This window comes from Vanellus vanellus (assembly GCF_965231255.1).
Source record: "Vanellus vanellus genome assembly, chromosome: Z".
NCBI lineage: Eukaryota > Metazoa > Chordata > Aves > Charadriiformes > Charadriidae > Vanellus > Vanellus vanellus.
In genome coordinates, this window is record NC_138908.1 from 50,823,433 (window position 1) to 50,844,321 (window position 20,889).

General features: G+C 38.5%; 1 protein-coding gene across 2 annotated transcripts in view; it reads left to right on the forward strand.

The window, feature by feature from the left end:
• Window positions 1–827: 827 nt before the first annotated feature.
• SLC24A2 (solute carrier family 24 member 2) overlaps window positions 828–20,889 on the forward strand; it is a gene marked incomplete at both ends in the record, with an annotated part of 106,966 nt that continues 86,904 nt past the window's right edge. For both annotated transcript variants that reach the window (XM_082497512.1, XM_082497513.1), the window contains one exon: window positions 828–1,763. In XM_082497512.1, the coding sequence (XP_082353638.1) occupies window positions 828–1,763 (936 nt within the window). The remainder of the gene's footprint in view (window positions 1,764–20,889) is intronic.

Below are 20,889 nucleotides of genomic sequence, written 5' to 3' on the forward strand. Positions count from 1 at the left end.
AACAAAACCAGAGGTGAAAGAAAATTTTGTTTTAGCTAGTACAAGTGAATGTCCTAGGTCTGATCAGAAGCAAGGTGAGTTCTCTGTGTAAACCTGAGTCAATTTGGCAGGGGAATTACAGAAACTGTGGATCCATTAGATCTTAATTTCGGTCCTGTTCCAATGGTGTAGTGTTTTACCTACCCATCAATGACTCTTGCTCTATGCATGCATAACACTTCAATTAATACCACCTCAGCTGCCTAAAGGTCTGACGAGATACTTGTTAGCACGTTCATTGCTTTTTCATACGTTATTGCCCTGAATTTGGGATTTGGACATTACATGATCATGGTGAAAAGTAATTAGAGAAGGTAATAATCTTTGGTGTATCAATTAAAATAGTAATTTCTTTATTTCTATGCAGCATTTGGGGATGTTTTTTACCTTCCACTAGGATTTTTTGTCAGCAACTGAGGAGAGCAGTGGCTGAGAGGCATAAAATGATCTGAGTATTGATAGACTGTTATCCGTAGGGTTGCTGCTGAAACAAACATCATTGCTGTGTTTGATGGGATGTGACAGGGTTTATGTTGCAGTAGGTAGTATTCTGCTTTAAATTCTAAATTTAACCCAGTGTGTAAAATGCTTTTTATAAGCTTCTAATCACATGCTGTTTCACTAGTATTAATAATACCTGTTTGTCCTTTTAGGACGAATGAAGGAAATACTTCCTGTGAAGTACTTGATTCTGAGAAAAGTCTTAAAGTACTTCTAACTTCAGAGCTGGAGAAAAGTATGAAGGAACAATCCATCTGACTCCCTCAGCATCTCACACGGAACACAAAATGGCTCTTCAGAAAAAAACTGTTGCTAGCGTCTTGGAGGAGTGGTGTTTGGAAGAACCACTGTTTGGTTGCAGACGACACCAGAATGTTAGGAAAAAACTGAGACTGATACGAATTATAGGGCTTCTTGTCAGTGTAGCAGCCATTAGTACTTTCTCTCTTTCAATTAGTGCCTTTTTCAAGATGGAACCACATAGCATGGCATTGGCCAACAGTCTAGATAGCCAAAAGCTGGTGCATGGGCACCAAAGAACTCTGTTGGATTTGACAGAACAGAATGAAAATGGCACTCCAGACCCACATGCTTCTATGAAAAGTAAAGCTGAGCATGACAATGCAACAGATGATCATGCCAAGGGAGAGTACCCCAAGGACCTTTTCTCTCTTGAGGAGAGACGAAAGGGAGCAGTGATCCTCCATGTAACTGGAATGATTTACATGTTCATAGCTTTAGCCATAGTCTGCGATGAGTTCTTTGTTCCTTCCTTGACTGTCATCACTGAAAAACTGAGCATATCCGATGATGTGGCAGGGGCAACCTTCATGGCTGCTGGTGGGTCAGCCCCAGAACTCTTCACTTCTTTAATAGGAGTGTTTATATCCCACAGCAACGTCGGCATTGGTACAATAGTGGGATCTGCCGTGTTCAATATCTTGTTTGTTATTGGAATGTGTGCTTTATTTTCTAGAGAGATCTTGAACCTTACTTGGTGGCCCCTCTTTCGAGATGTGTCCTTTTACATCGTTGACTTGATCTTGCTAATCATCTTTTTTCTGGATAACTTGATCATGTGGTGGGAAAGCTTAACACTCCTGACAGCATATTTTTGCTATGTGACTTTCATGAAGTTCAATGTTCAAGTAGAAGAATGGGTGAAGAAATTTTTAAACAGGAACAAGGTTGAGAAGGTAACAACAGCGGATGCTGAAGGAAAGGTTGGTCAATTTTTAATTAGCATATAAGTAATAATGCCCTTGTAAGTGCTGAGCTCTCCTATATCATAAAGATCCGAATATAGTACAGTAGGCAATATAAAAAAGTTCCTTGTTTTGCTAAAAGGTTTTTTTGTTTTATCAGTCCAATAGGATTGAAAAATAGAAAGTGTGAGGCAGCCTTCTAGTAAATCAATACCTTTTAACTCCAGAATGATCCTAGTCACACAGAAAGCAAGAAAAAATGCCAGCAAAAAGACATGAACCTTTACTCAGCATTTTGGCACATTGATGAGGTCTGAGATATAGCTGCTATTTTTTTCCCTAATCTTTTGGATTAAGCAGTAACAATATCTGGGGAGGATCTTGTGACAAAATTTGGCTTTTGAAAGACTTTTAATGCATTTTCTTCCTCAAAAAAGCAAATCACTCAGAACAGTATACAAAGGTATTTTTGTACATGTTTTTCATCTACTGATGCTGATATCCAGTATTAACTTCCAGTTGTAATTAGTGGCAATTCCATGAAAAAAAACTCTATGGGACAAACTGACCACAGTGGCAAAAGGCAGAGGTCTTCTGTTTAAGCAGGATGGTTTCTCATTCATGGTATTTGCAACTAAGCAAACTAATTTTTGGCCTAATACTTGGCCACAAGTAGAGACGGGAATTTTATGCACAGAGGGTTCAGTGGGTCTTCAGCAATTATCACCTTTTGAACAGCTCTCTTCTTAAAGCAGGCTGTATTTAAGGGACTTACAAAGCTGAATCGGTAAATAACTTATGTATGTAGCAGCATGTTAACGGCATGTTTGATACTGAAATTGAAATGTCTGGTTTTATATGACAATAGGGTTATTATCAAACAGATAAGGTTTTATTATCCAGTAACTATGCAGAGTATTGGGGAACTATTCACTGTTTTGTTTCTGCCTTTTAAGAGCACTGTATGAGTGGTTCAGGAGAGATGCAACCCACTGATATAAATGTATGGGCATATAAATAGGAGGATAGAGAGATGGAGCACATATAACTATAGAGGGGGGCTATCTGTCTGTGACTCACAGAAAACTGATAATTCTGCCTGTATATCTAACTTTGAAGACAGAGATTGGTATTTCAGCAGTACAGACAGGTGCTTTCCATTTCAGGACAAGCTACAAAAAAGTCCACCGAAAATAAACCCAGGAAGCTCTCAATATTTTAATTTTCTAACCAAGTTTAACACCTATACACTTACATGTAGTTTTATGTTCTCCTTTTTGTCCCATTTCTATTCCAAAATTGGCATGCTTATCTTCATCTTTCTCAAAATGCGTAACTGGGGTTTTATAAGAAAATGAAAAGAAAGGCCAACACCAACAAAGTATTTGCCCTAATGAATGAAGGGCTGCTTTAACTACTTCAGTTGGTTTCTACATAATGTAATATTTCCAGTGTGTTTTAAGTACTTTCACAGTTTGTGCTAAATGTGTGTAAGGATAGGAAGAGACTATGGTATATGAAGCAACCGTTTAATGCACCTTCAGCTGTCCGTAAACTGGATTTGAAGGTGATGTGAATCTATAACTGGTCTTAAACAAGAGTCAATATGAAAAGCAACTGCGTTGGCTTGTCCAGGCTATAGGGTGGAGTAGAGTAGCTATATACCGTGGTAAGTGCTCAATTATTTTCAACTGGGTAGAAGAATAAATCATTTGCGAGCCCCATTGAACATAATAAATTTTTAAAGAATTCTAGATGGACTTGGATTTAAAAAGATACCTTCAGGAGCGCTCACTTATTGTTTGATATATTAATTACTTTTTTCTTAGAGTTTATGCGTCTTATAGGTGCATGGAATTCAGATAGGGATGAAAAAAAATCAGAAAACTGGCTACTTTTCCTAAAAACACAAGCTTTGCATCGTATGTTTCATGAAGATATTTTTCATCAGTTAACATGAAGTTAGTTAAAATAATAAAATTAGGTATTTGTAAATCATTGAGGGGTAAAGGGGGGTGAAAGATATGCTCCAATTTTGTTGCAATTTAGCTAATATGTATTTTCTGCTTCTGGGGGAAAATAGGTCTGAAGGTATCAGACCATGTATTTCTTCTATGACCTATGCTGTAAAGACAGATTTTAAAATATTCAGCTAACACTTTGAAATTATAACTCATTATGAATTATTTTACTGTTGTTTTACTATTTACTTTTACAGTTGAACAGCATTTAGCAGGATGAAGGAACTGATTTTCTGATAGCAAGGATGTCACAGATTATGTTCTTTGGAAAGAACCTCACTGAGATTATGTGTTCATTTATTTACCGTTATTAGATAATTGGTTTTGTTGCTTTTCAAATTAAAAAACAAAACCAACTATGACGTGTACTCCTGAACCTGATAGAAATGCCTAGGATGTTCAGCTTGAAAGTTATTGCTTAAAGCAAAGGCTAAAATGTTTTTGTAATCTGAGATCTGGTGCCCAGTAGTGAATGTGATGCACATGGGTGCTTATTTTGTAACCAGTGGGGATTATAATATAAGTATTGCAGAAGTGATAGTCTTGGCTTTTGGTAGCAAAGGATGCTTCATTTCTCCAGTGTTAGCAGTTAGCCTAGATTGCTTCCAATCATCAAGAGTGTGCTGTGTCAATGCAAAAGAAACTTGTATATAATCAAATTAGTATATCAAATGCAGAGTTTATGATCTCAGTTGTTTGCTATAATGGAAAATTTTTCAATCTTTTTATCCCCATTAGGGCAGAGAATTGCTAGGCAGCTCTCTGGAATCGGTGGGTTAGAGTATCTTGAAAGAACTTTATTTTAAGAGTGTATAGAAAATTCTCGTCTCTCCTCTAACCAACACTTGCTTTGCCTGTCTGTTCTTGATTCTACTGTTGCCGAAGTGGCAAGTGTTCTGCTAAAAAAACATGCCTGCCATATTTATCTTTAAGACTTTGTGTTGTAATCTGAAAGCAGCTCAACAAAGTTGAGAGGTCTAAATAAGGCATCATAAAGCTGGATAGTTGAAGGGTTAGGTGACTTGTTAGCAAACAAGCATCAAAGAGTAAAATTCTGATCAGATGAAAAACCTCTTGAGGTACTCAAGTGTATTTTAATGTTAATTTCAGTATTTTTTATTATCAGTCGTCTTGAAATGTTGAAGGAAGTTTTGCATTCTCAAGAAGGACAGTATTTCCCATGAGAAAAAGGTCTTAGATACAAAATGATTTTTTCTGCTTAGCTGTCGTTTGCTCTAGATGTATTCATTGGGTTGCTAGAATGCATACATGTCTCTGGATGTATTTTAGATTCCTTTCTCTCTTCCCCATTTTTAAGAGTAAAATCACTCTTCTGTACTAGAAAACTGTGAATATTTGAACTTAACCACTTTTTCTGATCTTATTTTTGTGTCAGTTACTTGTACAAATGTGAATGTACATGGAGCACTCAATATGAATTTCATTGTACTTAACTATTTTCCTTCACAAACTTTCAAACAAATAGAGTCTGAGTTCTTAAATAGTACAGGTTGAGAAAATCTGGTAACTTGAATTTGGCAACAGTTTGGTGACACTGATAAGAGCAGACTACAAGCTTTTTGCATTTAGAGTTCATGGGGTGCATTGGGAAGGTCCTGTTTGAACTGTGGATAGTCTTGTGTGGCCCCATCTCACCCTCAAGGAAAACTGATGGCAGTCTGATACTGATGAACTCCAGAGGTCACTGTGACAAGGATGGAAAAAAGGAGGAAAGAGGAAAAAGCCAGACAGCATGAAAAGACAGAATAAAAACCAGATGGCTAAGTTCTATAATGTAGGGTGGCATATGGCATATGCAGACCAAGATGCGTCAAGTGACACCGAGCCCTGTAGGCTGCCCTGAGCGAGCCAAACAGTAGGTAGTGTGATCCTGCTCCAAAAGTCCCTTCCAGCTTGATTTACTCCGTGGGGTGATTTTTTAGATTTTATGTAGTTATCCTGCAAAGAACAGATGATTTTTTTTTTTCGGATGGGGGAGGAAACTTTGATATTAATTCTACAGCTTCCTCAATTGAGTGAAGATATTTAAAAACAGAAGCTTGAAATTGAGTGTAACAGACAGGAAGAGGGAAATGGAAAAAGCTGATGTACAAAGTTCTTAAAAATAAGACTTTGTTGATCTTCTGCTAATATTTCAGTCTTTTCTTCACAGTATGCACTGGTGAAGGCATGTTGAATATATTAGATCATGGTAAAACATCATGTGAAATTACATTTCAGTTTTTAAGTACTTTTTTTTCTTTACTGTATCATGGAGATCATTGCAGAAATACTTGAATCTGATCGCTCAGTAAATAACTCAAAACAGTTCTGTTTGGCAACTAGGAGAACAGAATGTGGGTGGCACGGGGATATTGTGCAATGACATCTGTTTCACTGACAGTACCATTTTAGATAAATAGCTTATGGTATATACAAGACAGTTACAGTTTTTCTACATTTACAGAGAACTGCATTTGGAAAATGAGCTATTTTTACCAACAAGACATAGTTTGATTTTATTTTATTGCCAATTTTGTTGTCTTAAGAAACCCGAATAGCTTGTGTGTGGTATTTTAAGATCTATAGTGATCTCAAGTGTTGCCACATTGTATTTAATGGCAGTATTTGCATTCTAAAGGAAAGGTAGTTAACAGTATTTTTAGATACTTCTCTACTTGGTGGCTGTATTAACACTGCAAAAGCACAGTCACTGTTTTAATATATGAACTAATATATATTTGTTTAAGGAAAAACACTAATTACCTGTCAGCCTACAGCAAAAACTGGCATCTGCAAAAGGTCTGAGTTTGTAGTTGGTTTGAACTCCTGAATGTTTTTTTTTCAGGGCTTCTTAATGCTGAATCCACAGACCCAGTAACTGTAACTCGATAGAATAGTCTTTCTTCTCTCATCACCAACAAAAGATATTTTAAAATGATGTTTTGTAGTCTATACAGAGATCAGAGACTTATTCTACAGACATTTCACAGTTGGTCTACTTGTGCAAGCATGTTTGTGATACAGGGCTATGAGATGGTTGCATTATTTTAAGTACACGTTTGGAACATGAGCATCACTGCCCTTGTACTGTGTTTTGTTTCGATAAAAGCCTGGGTTTGTGTTACGTTTTATCTGCTTTTATTTTCTCAAAAACTTTCAAGTTGCTTCTGTGTTAACTTAATGTGGCTCCAGTAGCAGTAACTGTTAGTTAATTTGCCTTGAGTATTTAGCATTGTTGATTCAATTTAGGGGTATTACTGACATACCCAAAGGCTGATACTTTATATATGCAACCATTAGTACAGTGAAATGGATACTATTCTCAGTTCATTTTAGCGCCTCTCAGTAATTTGTTGAGTACAAAGCAATGATTATAGTGGTTTTCACCACTGGAGTCTCTTGGTTTTGTATGTATGTACCCTGGTAATGAGCAGAAAGTGACAGCATGGAAATGCAGTATAGATTAAATGCTTTTAAATCATGGCCATCCACTAAGTTTCATTATGCAACCCTTGCTAATTGTGCTGGAAAAAGGAAAGCTAAAACTGTGCCACCTTTAATTAACAGCAAGGGGACAACACATCCATCAATATATTAAAAAATAAAAAGCATATGTAATTAAAAAGAAGTCAGATGATACTTCCTAGGGGCTGCACAAAACCAGGTGTGTTGGCAAATGTTGACCATTCTGTATTTCAGAAGAACTCCAGACATTATTAAATTAATTGTGCTAGAAGCTGTATAGAGAGAGGAATACGCAGTCTTCCATAACTTATGGAAGTTTTTCCTTCTGTCATCTCAGTCTTGGGTACTTTGATCCAGATCCTCAACAGGATGTGAGAGCTCCAGGAGACTGCAGGTGGAATTTCAGTCCCTAAATCAACATACGAGACCTCAAAATACCTTGGAGGTACTTTAAACGCTGAAAGAGATTCACTTTTAAACAGAGAAGGTCTTCAGATGCCAGTTTTGCTTCCCAAGTTGCTCAGAAATGCCAGACCCAGGTGGAGCAACATGGTACTGCTTTTCCATCTAACCCACATTCCTCTACTTTTTGCCCCATGCTAGTTCTCCAAGTTTACCTCCCAGACTAATATTTAACAAAATCCAATGGCTTTTCCAGGCTCTTCAGATCCTGGTGGTGAGAGTGCTCAACTTTTATGTGATTATAAACAGATCTCCCACATTCACTGCTCATTTCATGTGGTGCCCCACTCATTGTATAAAAGTTTTGGGTGGCAAGGCACAGCTGGCTCCCCCACTTTTTCTGGCCTTGTTTTAGAAGGCAATAGTGAGCCCTCCACACCATGTTTTTAGAGGGGAGCTGTAGGCACCTCTCTCTTCTAAAGTGTGGGATGTGGGTGGTGGAAGCTGCCCTAGGGCAGTGCTTGTTGCAGGTTTAGGGTGCCACAGTACAGTGGTGTTTTGGGCACTGCTGACGTTAGGGTGGCCTTGGCCTTCCTCGGTGCTGACATTCTGTGGGTAGCCTGTTAACCCTTAGGTACAGCCACAAACATACAAAACCAGCGAGTGCTTTCTGGTAAACAGTGATCAATACAGTACCAGTATTTCAAAATTAAAATAGCTTCCCTTGGTCCTTTCACCCAAAATTCAGAATTTAATTTTAGTCAGCAAAGCAAAGAAATACGAAGACAAAGGAAGTCTGAAAGTTTGCACTTCAAAAGACCTAAGTGGAATGAATGAGTATTAAAAGTCTTTTGTACATGAGGTATAGAATAGATGGGAAGATGTATTAGAGATGAGTATACATAAACAGCTGTAGTACCTATAAAAATTGATTAAGACATCTCATCTATTTAGCAACCTTTTTTGCTATTTATAAAATAAACTTTAATATAAAGAATAAGACTTCTTAATTTCTCCCATCATCTACAATGTTTTGCCTAACTTGCAAACTATGACTACTGTGGTGTTGATAATTCTGTAGAATAAAGAATGGTGTTTCCTTCACCTTAACCTGGATTAGCAATATTCTATTGTATTTCAGCCAGCTCTTATTTAAATATCACTTTTTATTGTTTAACTTAATAGCTGGTTCCATTAATCTGTGCAGCAGTAAGTGTGCTATTGGCACAAACTAGAGATTCAAATTCTTGGCACTGCCAGTTTTTTAGAACCTAGAATGACAAGATCAAGCAAAATCAAATAATTGTAATGAATTTATTATGCACAGATCAGTTGTTATGCATTATAAAGTGGGATACAGGTGGTTTACAAAAAGAAAGGCAACTGGTTTTGTGATTTTAATCCAAACCCCCTCATTAAGAACTTCTCTTGAAAATCACTATATTGCTTTGTCTGTACAAACCAAATATGTCAGTAATACCTAGCTGTGCATTTCAAAATTCTGGAAATTTGGGCTGTCAGTGAGAACCCCTTCTTATAGGATGCTCTTGACTCCATATTGTTCTAACACAGACACAAGTGTTTTAACTGTTATTAATTTTCATACCGAAGTACCGAGATGATAGTCTGGTCCCATCAGACTTGGTGCTTAGACAACTGCATGAAATCATAGTTCCTCCCCTCAGTAGCTCATGGTGGAAAAATGCCATTCAGAGTGCCTGATAAGAAGAATATGATTCATCATGTTTGTAAATTTATGTACATTGATATATGCTTACCCTTCTGTATAGTTAGCATACCATCAGTTTTTTCCTCATCACCCAAGCTGTCATTGAGTTGCTGGTTATTTATTACACATAGATGTCCAGGAGGTAATTTAAAGAAATAGTTTATTTCTTTGTATGATCTAGCAATAGATTTTTGCAAGTATCAGTCAATGATGCATCTAGCGGAAGGCAGCATCTTTTGTATAGTCAAGTCAAAACAGTAGTGTTGGTGGTCGATTTTTGGGAAAACAAGCAGATCACATGGTTTGGGTTTAGTTTGATTTGGTTGTAAATTTGTGTGTGTGAAATTCTTGCGATTGTATTGTGAAGCACAGGTCACTGTCGCAGGCAAACTGAAAATCCTAAGTTAGAGCAGCCTCAGGGAATACTTTTGGCAAGCCAATTACCTCTGGCAGAAAATATATTGTAGTACATTACCATATATTTCATTATTTTGCAGGCAATACCTGTAACTTTGAGGAAATGCAGTTGCTATTTGCTGCCATTGGTGGTCTGTTGCCTTATGTGTGTTCCTATCTGAAAAGGGGAAATAAAAAAAACGCGGTCTTGGAAAAACAGCCATTGCCTTCCTGGCCGTAGAGTTGAGCCTCATGGCTTGGGAGGGCAATGAGAGCGTTAAGTGTTGATCATGTACTTGTTTCTACAGCAGGTGGAGGGTTCAGAGCTCTCATTGCCTCCAAAGGCAGCTGTATCTAGCGGTGTAACTGCTGCTCTGCCTTAGTCAACAGTGGCTCACTTTGGGTAATTTTACTGTCCCTGTCAGATGCGATTTCATCAGGGCAGTTCAAAGAATAGTTACATCTCGGTTACTGTGTTCTGCACTATTCCATTACTATTCCACTGTCCCGTGTATCATTGAAGCTGTATCCATTTACACAAATAGCCATAAATAGCAATGATCTTGGATGACTTCTTTTCAGGTGAGTGTGTGAGAATAGGCTTAAAGGTGTGTGTGCAATAATATTAACACTGCTATGAAATGCTACACCTCAGGGACAAATATATTGGTGCGAAAATAATTTCTTGTTCAAGGAAGAAAAAAGGTAGCAGGGAATGTGTACTGCATACTACACTGACAAATTAATCATAAATTTTCCTCAGGAATTAATCCTGCTTTATCACCTCTTAACTGCTTACTGCTGAGAATCTAGTCTAAAGTCAGTGGTAATACCAGTGACATTTATTGCATAACCGGCTAGTGTAAACTTTTCACCCTCTCACACTGCTGTAAAACAGCTCTGGCGGATATAGAGCACTGAGGAAAAGGCGCATCCGCTGTCACAGCCTGTGCTTGGTGACCTTCAGGGCATCGTTTGAGACCTGTGCCATTACATAGGCTTCTGCCCGAGGGAGGAGGTTGAAGCTTGCAGGGTTTGTAACCCTAGAGGATGAGCACCTCTTTGGGGATTAATCAGATGTTAATTTTGTCGTTTAATTTGTGGTGCAAGCTTTTATCAAATTACTAATTAAATCCCTTTTATTGCTACCAGGCACAACCAGCAAGTTATGATTTAGCTAAAATTTATGGCAATGGTGTTTGAGTGGAAAACCCCCAGATTTTGGAACTCTAGAAATTGCTTTATAGAAGTAGTGCGTATTATTAAGTTACTTACATGTTTTTAAAGCAGTCATCTGAAATAATTTGAAAACATCATCCTGTCTAACAGCTATATTTTTATTGCTATTTAAATATTCCTGGTTTTCTGCTTTATTCTTAATGTTCATTGTATTTATTTGCTACACTTTTATTTTAATTTAGATGTTTCTGGGTGGAGCCATATCCTGTTTGAAGGCTTCATATTGGCTGGATTTTTAAATGCTGCGGAGATATAAATAATTATGAAATACTTTGCAAATTTGCATTAAGAAGTGGTTATTATTTCCTCCCTATATTGAAAATCATGGAAAACAGTTAAGTTCTCCAGTTCAGAATGAATTTTTAACCCATGTGTATCTTTGAAGCAGGCACCGCAATGCTAGTTTCTCTTTAGAAGTCACAGACAGAATATCTGAGTCTCCTCTCACTCAAAACCAACAGCAAAATTCCTCTAAAATTTAGTCAGAGAATGGTTGTGGACTAAATTTCAGAGGAATATTGCCATTAGTTTTTGTGTTCAGCTTCTGAGATAAAATCTGTACTTGCTGCCACTCAGAATGCTACTCTACACATTATACTGAAATGATTTTGTAAACTTTTAATTGTCTCGTTCCCAGTCTGTACTGGAACCATTTACCATTTGTGTGTGTGTGCGCATAGGCACGCCTGTGTATATACATGCACACATCATCGTGAGTCTGAAAGGTGCCATGTAGGCCATATAAAAGGTCAATGAGATACAGTGCAGATCCATAGGATGGTAATTTGCATGCTTCCTCCACTTGTCCTCTGCCTAGTAACCCGTTTCCATAAGACTTACTCAAATATTTAAAATTTCTGAGCAGCACATTTCTCATAGGTTTTATCCAGATTAGCTGTTCAGAGAAATATGTCTGTGTTTTCTCCTTAAATTTGGACTGCTTCCAAGTAACAAATCACTCCTGCCTGAGGCTGAGGACATGACGTACTGAGCTATTGACATATTTTATTATACCTTAATATATCGTATTAGCAATTCCTGCTAGCCTGTGCCTCTACTGGGATAGAAATAGGAGGTCTGCATCACTGGAGTGGGATGATTTCTCGCTTTCCAGTGAGGTAATCGGGACTTGATTCTATCATGGGAATGGCCCAGGGCACTATTCTTTACTACATGACATTTCATGCAGAGGAAAGGCCATTTCTTATTCAGAGGAAAGGCCAATAGCTGGAATTACAGTAACTAAAATTTGTTACATAAGCAAGAAACTGTGCAGTAAGTTGGGACGTGAATGTAAAGTATTACTTTCTTCACTTAAAGTATCTACTCAGAAACCATAAGTCTTCTTAAGCAAAGGAATAGAAAAGAGGCCAGACCCATTCCCTAATTATTTGCAAAGATATTAGTACATACATTTGTGAATATATTAGTAATTATTTGCAAATATCAGTATTGAAAATCAGTATATTAAAATATTTTAGTATTGAAATGATGTACTAAATTATTTGGATAACTTCCTTTGTCCATTGTTTGCTTGCAAGCAATTCTGTAAGGGTATTTAGAAGGTAATATATAGTGTATATATATTTAGCATCCGAAAAACACTCAACCTCTTCTTTCATATTAAGGGCCATGGGAAATAAATGTTGATTTATAGTCTCACACGTGGACATGCATAAAGGAATACAGACTCTCATCTTAAAATAACAGCAGTAGGCTCAGTAACAAGCATGGACTGAATTGCGAACTCATGCCTTAGTTTTGGATTTAAGGGTCAAGATGTGGTTCTCTCTTTCAGTTAATCTTCTTAGAAACCCGTGGCTTTCAAGCCTTGTAGAAGGCTGTACAGTGTGCTGTAGGAAGCTTTGTTTCTGCTTGCTTGATTGGATTACTGTGTGCAAGAAAAACAATGGTCAGCATATTAACGGCAAAATGGTCTTGAGGCAAGGCAGAACATGTGGCATCTGAGAGAAAGGTGGTAGGTACAGCAGTGGTGAGGCTTGGTGGAAAGCAAACTGTCAGGCAAATGAGATACCATGTATGAGGCGCTCATTTAGTGGCATGCTATTTTGGAAGCATCTCAGTAAGCATAATCTTGTTAGCAGCCATTTTTGCCAAACTTTTAAGTGTTAGTAGATTTCCTGCTTAAGAATTCTTCCCATCGTTAACGTTACTGTCCTTCCTTAGAAATATTAGGAGAAATTAGGGGGAAAAGTGGAACTGGACCTGAACAAACCTGTAGGTGTGGCTTTTTATAATTCCAGGAATTTGGGGTATTTTTTGGTGACAGACAGGACTACACTGAATATAAGGTAGGTTTGAAGTTGATGGCAAGTTTTGCTGTTGATTTTGATGAAAGGGAAACTAAGCCCAAAAGTCGGGACATTGAGAATTACGATCTCGCTTCTTCTCTGGTCTCTCTCTGCCACTGTGTACTTGCAAGCCTCTGAGCTGCTATCCTTCCATATTAAATCACCCCTAGCACACAAAACAAAGCAATTTCTTTTGGACTCGGAGCAAGCAGAACAGGCTTCATCAGCTTTCTGTGCCCTTGGACTTTAACTGGAAAAGGGCACTCAGTGTTTCACAGCCTGATCTGTCCTGTCATGTGGGTAGTTTTTGGATTATTGATAAATCTCAAAGCAATTATTATATGGTGGGCCCATAATAGTCTTTTCTCAGACGCCTCATCCACAGAAACCACTGCTGCCTTCATCATTTTTAGGGCCCCGTCTTTTTAAGGGGAATACTGGGTACAGGTACAGCCAGTTAATTACTTTCTGAAATGTAGGAAAAGCTACTGCTCTACAATTAATTAATTATTACACACACAGGCACATTATTGTGAGTGATACAGTGGAAGAGAACTCTTCTCTGAATAACCTGATCTTCCTATGGAAAAATAGTGTCACCTACAGCAATAGGTTGGTAAAATCTGAAAGGCCATCTCTTCTGCTTTTATTGCAATAGCCTGGATATGTATCATGGTGTTGCCTTTTCTAACACCGCAACTAGCATCAGGTTGTGGTGAGGGTGACAACCTGTTGTCCTTTTGCACAGGGTCACCTTCGAGATATGGGTGATTCCAAATTGCTCTTTTTCTCCACCACTAAGCAAAATAAAATGCTTATTTAGGTGTTAATCAAGTCAGTGAACATTTCATTTGCTCCCTTGGTATTCAGGTTAGTATGTAGATATCACATGTGCTTCCAAAGGGGTGCATGTGGCAAATAAGCTATTTAGCAAGTATTACTGTTTTTTTTATAGAAAAGTCACGGGCACTGCAGCCACGGACTGTTAACATGTATGATTCATAGCAGATTTTTCTGGATTATCTTTTTGATAAAATGTGGTGTAATTTTAGCTTTCAGAGAATTACAGTATTGGTTAAGTAATTAACTCATTACTTAATTAATTAATTAAATTTTCATTAGCTTTCAATGTGGATGACTGAACATTTACAATGAATGAATTAAATTGTATACGGCTCCTAAAATAATGAGAAAACCCTTGTTAGGATTTTGCAACTCCAGCTTCCAAAGGAAAAATGAGTGGTTAATTATGAAAATTCAGATTACATTGTTCTTGCTCCATCTGCTTTTCACTGCCTTTGGAAGTTTGTTCTTCACAATTAAATGCTAATTGTTGTTTTCAAATATTTTACAATATAGTGAGGGAATAGAGCCTGCCGTTAAGAAGCATATGTGCACACAGTCCCTTAACAAAAGGAAATCAGGTTGCAGTCATCGCTCATTCAGACTTGTTGGTTGACTTTGGGCAAGTAATTTCTTTCACTATGTCTCAGATCCCCTCAGACTTGTAAAATCATATGCCTGCCTTGTTCATTGATGGAAAAAAAAAAAAAAACAACACCTGGAGGTCCTTGGATGTCACCTTGTTGAAATAATCTGCAATACAACGTCTGTGTGTGGCAAGAAGACGGTGGCATTTCACTCATGAAATATAGAGCATTGTCTGTTTGTTCCTGTTGCAGCATGTTCTGAACACCAGCCTTTTCTGACATCATCGAATAGTCAAAGTAGTGATCATAGTGTCATCCTGTCTCAGTATAAGGATAAAAGAGTAAGGCATAAGGGTAGGAAATTGGTAATGAGAAACGGGTGCTTTTTAAAGGGCAAAATTCCTCCCATTATGCATGAGGTATGATGCCATACCTCATTCTTATGCGTGTGTTATTTGATATTAACCATAGATTTTGTGCCACTGTCCATTTGCCATGGAAAACCTGAAATTCACTGTCTTCCCTTTGGTGGGCACCCCTCAGAGATATATGTTCTTCCTAAGTGTAGGGGATGGAGTGCAGAGGACCAGCCAATGCCAAGCCTCAGTCAGTGCTCCCTGACCTCTTTGAGGGCAAACACTGGTTGCAATTTGTTCACCAATCATCTTAGCAAAGGGAGAATAAGAAAAAACAGCAAGTTTTGGGCAAGGAGCTGTGACTTACCTGTTTTCCTAGTATCTTGACATTTCTGTTTTGATGTGTCAGGTTTGCCAGATGCTGTCAGGGGCTGAGATTGTTGTGTCACTGTTTCCCAAAGTGTAGGCCAAGAAACCCTTCCTGGCAGCCTTTGAAAGATCACACAGCAAAGTGCTTCCTGACACCAAGAGCAGGAGAAGAATCTGTTCCTCCAGGTCCAAACATTAGCCAGGGATTGTGCCTTGCAGAGAGCTGACCAGCTGTGTGGCACTGGCTTTCTTTTTGCAGTAGATGGATATCACCATTGTTGGTTTTAATGGGTTTTGGATAGATTCAGAGTGCTAGAAGAACTGTATGTAATTGCAGCATACTCTGTGCAGAAAGCTATGACCATGATGATTCTGCTTGACAGCAAACATTGTGGAAAAAAGAAGCAGGATTTTCTAACTCTTGATGATATCCTATACCTCGCTGACTTTTTCTATTGGAAAGGAGCTATATTGCTCAATATCAACACCCACTAGCAAGGAGAACTTTGCTGGAAATCCAGTTTTTCTAGGCTTGAGAAAAATGGAACTATTACCACAGGATGTGTGCTGTGCTCCTCATGTAAGAAGCTTACTTGAGTCCATGAATCTACATGGGATGAATATAAAGCTCAGTGTTGAGCAGAACCACTCATTTCTGTGAGCAGAAGTATATACAGAATATTTCTGAGTTTATGAATTTACTTTTGGTAAAATGCAGCACCATTTCCTGTGAAAAAAAAAATCAGCCTTATTCAGTGTAATTCCCAAATATGGTGCTACTATAGACAAAGTTGTATGTCCACTGGGTGAATTTATTCCTTCTAAAATGCATAAAAGCTTAAAAATGTATATATAGGGGAAATGTTTTTCATGTGGTTGAACTGCGTGGGGTGACTGCTGGCAGTGGTCCCCTGCACCTTGTGGCGGCAGTTCTGTTGGTTTTGGTTAGTTCCACTTGGGTATTACATGTGCAGGCCAGCATGGACCCTCCAAACTGTGATTTAGGAGAATAAGTTTAACTGAGATCAGAAGGTACGATAAGATGCAATACTGAAAAGTTAGGCTCCTTATCAGCAGAAACAGTTGTGTTTCTGATGTTTACCAGTCTTTTTCTTTAGCAAGGCTGCTAGTATCGCCAATGCAACATGTATGCCAATGATACACTTGTCGTGAAGTAAACGTCTTTTATTAATGCTGCTATCACATAAATCACAGTCAAGATATAGGAGGAGTGACTGTGTTTTGTCAGAGGCAGATCCAGTCAACTGTGTGTGGTTTGGGACTTTTTGTGAGAGTTGGCCGTTTCCATCACCTACTTAAAAGTTCATGGCCTGATTTTATTTTTTTTTTTTTTCAATCTTTTGCCGGTTACAGGTTTGTTGGAGTATAAGATACAGTTCACAAAAAAAATGTATATAATAGGATATGTAGAAAGCAAAATAACAATTTACTGAGCCTATTTCTTTGTCCTGTGAGTCAGGAAAAAACTGATACGCAGCTTATATAAGGTTTCACCAAAACCATATCTGATTAAAGATAGAAGAACCCTACAACCTTAAAGCATTAGCAAGTCTAAATTACTGTTCTAAATTGCTCTTCTAACATGCTATGGAATTAATTATGACATGCATATTAGTGGATCACAAATTACTAGCCACAGAAATGAGCAATGGTTTGCTATTATAAAATATATGTATCAAGAGTTGCTTAGGCCATTTGTAAGTGTCATGTCAATTAGGCATCTTGAGGTTAATATTTCTGCTCATGTTGTTAAAAGCAGAGCTGAGGACAATCAAGAAAGGTTCAAATGTCAGCTTTCACTGCGATATATGCAGTGTTCTGCTGATAGGTGTGCAGATGCATTTTAGTTAGGTCCAAGATGCGGCTTGGATGTGCTGGCTCTCTGTCAGTATAATTGAGAGAAGTGCATATTTACAGTATGCCTAGAGCGTTTAATCTCTGTGTAATGACAGCAGAGGGTTTCTGCTTACCGAAGAGGACAAATCAGCATAGCCAAATGTGTGTGCATTCCTGCTGTGATGTGTTCCCATTACAGATACATGCTAGTCCTCGAGCAGAGAGAGACATAAATAACAGAAGAACAGTCCCTTCCCTTTTTCATGCCTCTATTTAAACCTGTGAAAGAGCATCTGGTTCTCAGAGGACATATCCTTTGGAAGGATTTGTTAAGGTTGCAGAGATTATAACAGAGATGCTACTCATCACACTTGTCCCCAAATAACTGTAGCGCTACTGTACCAGTACTACCAGTTCTTCCACAATTAAAAACTTGGTGTCTGTGTTCAGAGACTGAACTCAGAAAGACAATGTGTAATAGTGCCATCTGGTGACCTTGTTTTGGATCATGGAGTGAAAATACGTGATTCAACATAAGGCATTTCACTTAGAAACAAAATAAGCCTTTAAACTTATTTTTTTAGATTCAAACTCCCTCGAAGTTCAGAGTTATCAAGAGAGGGTATTGTTTCAGACCATTAGAGATAGCTAAGGCTATGCTGTTTCAGCATGGATATAAAATGCTGGAGGGTGTTTGTTTCTTTAGTGATATTGACACTGAAAAAATAGAACAATTTTTACATATCCTGATAGGCATATGCAGCTTCTCGCTTTAGCTGGGAACTGCGGTACCCAGACAGTTTGATGAAATCAGATTATTATTAAAACACTGCTTCTTCAGCAAGTGGTATGACACCTCCTGTAACAGTCAGCCTCGCTGTTGTTAATTAGAGCTGTTTCGTCACGGCGTTTGTCGTAGAGCTTGAGCTCCTGTGGGAGCGGCAGGTTCTCCACACTGCTGCAAGCCATGGCACGCAGTCGCTTGCTTGATCCTTAGCTAACGGGGCTTAAGATCCTGTTCAACTTCTCAGCTGAAAAGAGCAACAATAAAATATACATGCAGGCTCCTAGCTTTGCAGGTGGATGGCTTGGAAGCCTGTCTTTGTGTCCCAGCTGGGCCTACTCAGAGGAAAGACAAGAAACCTGATAATGTGTCTTGCTCAACAGCAGTTGAGATAATAAAAGATCATCTTAAACATGGTGTTTGGTTTTGGTTTTTGTTTTTTCTAGATACGTTTCCCATTTTCTCCACCTTGTTTTTAGAGGGGGGTGGGAAGGAGATACGGTTGTTTTGGTTTGAGACCTAAGTAACAGAAAACTAGTGCATGTCCACTGTAGTTATAATAAAATATGATATCACATTTCCTTTCCAGTAACTATAGTCACTTGTAATAAACACCCTTCACCTGACTGTGCAGATAATTAGTTATCCAGACCTTAGGCTAGAAGGTAATAAATGCCGGCACAGGTCAGTCCTTGTGTACATGATGTACAACAAATAAGTTGATGTAAAGGCCCAGGTGTGTGGGGGATGATTTTCAGTAAGTTAACAAAGTTGCAGGTACAAACATAAATGTACAAATAAGTTAAGTACTTTTAACAGACAGACTATAGATACAAATAGTATGATTTTAGTTTCTGGTAGTAGTAAAGAGAAATACTGCAAAGCACACACCTGCAAAAGTATTTTGCACTTCAGGACCTTAAATTCTGGAAGTCAGAAGCCTATGTTATATTTTGTGAGCTTGAAAGAAAAGACTATTGTAACTTCAGGTTTTAGCTTTTTTTTTTTTTTCCCTGAAGGAGCTTGATTGTATATATTGCTCCTCTGAGCCCAGGGAACGTAAGCAAGCTTATTGAAATAAACAGCTTTCATTAAAGTACCTCTAATGAGGTTCTGCATTTAGAATCACACCTGGGCTGAGGCTGACGGTACCTTGGGAGGTTGTCCAGTCACTCCGCCTCAGACAGGGTCAGCTACGGCAGGTTCCTCAGGGCTGTACCTGGTTGGGTTTGGATATCCCCGAGGAGGGAGACTCCACACCACCCGTGGGAAACATGTTCCACTGCTTGACCACCCTCACAGTAAAAAAAAGATTTTCTTCCAAAGGTTAAGAAGAAATTTCTTGTATTTCAGTCCGTGCCGTTCCTTCCTGTCCTCTCCCTGGGCACCACTGAGAAGGGTCTGGCCCCTTCACACCCTCCTGTCAGGTATTTGTGCACATACGTAAGTGCTCCTTGAGCCTTCTCTCCTCCAGACTGACCACCTCTCTCAGCCTTTCCTCCTATGACATGCTCTGGTCTGCATACTACCCTGAACACCTGGAATGGTAAGCGGCCAATTATTTTTCTTTCCTATGGGCAAATTCAGGAATTGAACCTCCTTCCGGAGACTGGAAGCGGTCAGTGCTTTGAATCATTATTTTCATATATGGGTATTAATTTTCTGTGGGTTGTTAGAAATCGTCATTATTTTTGTACAGACACCCCCCACACACACATTTGTTTCATGCATGAAATGAAAAGCAAGCAAGAAATTAAATAAAGCTGAGTCACAGGCTTAGTCCCTGCATCAAGGTAGCTCATTGTGTTTCAGGCAAAATTCTTGTCAGCAGCCTCAGAGTCCAGTTTTTAGCCACTTTGCAGTAAGACTGGGCAATGTGTATTTATATGTTGTTTATTATGTGCTATAGATACTCTTGTCCCAGATTAGTGTTTTAGATTTTGCAGATTAAATTCTTTCTGATGTATTGCAGCTTAAATATCTGTTCAGAAGAGGAAACTGCTCTCTGCAGCACTAGGCTTGAGGGAACGATATGGAGAGTTGCTTTAACATTGGTCTCGTGGACTCGCTGCTGCATATTTAAGATACCTCAGAGAAAACACATAAAAAATGTGCATTTAGAGAGGAAATAAAAGAACTCATTTACTGACGTCCACGAACAGCATGATATAAGCCAAAGGAGAACAACCTGTCCTTCTCGTTCAGATGGAATGCGAACAAGTAGGGAATGGGGCACTTTTCTTGTGGGACTACAGGATAAAAGATGTTTGTTGAAAATGCTTGATATGCCATTTTTTAATAGCACGAACCTGGTCCTATGTATCAGTGTGGCTGTCTGGCACAGGACAGCTGCATGGGTTCCTCTTGCTGGAGAAACCAAATAGTGCTGAGCTGCCAGGAAAGATTCAGTCCAGGAGAACAGAAAGCAGGTGTCCTAAAGCATCACTAATGCCAAGTTCTGGAGAGTTGGTGAACATTATAGAAATCCTTTAATCTCTGCATTTCTGTTGGCGCATGAGCCTGATATGAAGTGTCCTTGAGTTTATGAAGAAACAAGGTTAACAGGGACAAAAACTACTTTATTTTATGTGTAATTATATCTAAAACCAAGCAGCCTAGTGTCAACCTTTCTGAAATTTTGCTTTCTTAATTGTAGATGCAGTTTGTAAAGACTATTGACACAAGGGGAGTTTTTTTGAGAAGTTTTGGTAGCCATTATTTACCAGGGCAGGCACGTTGTCCATCACAGTAGGAGCTTTGTGATCTGCCAGCAGAAACAGG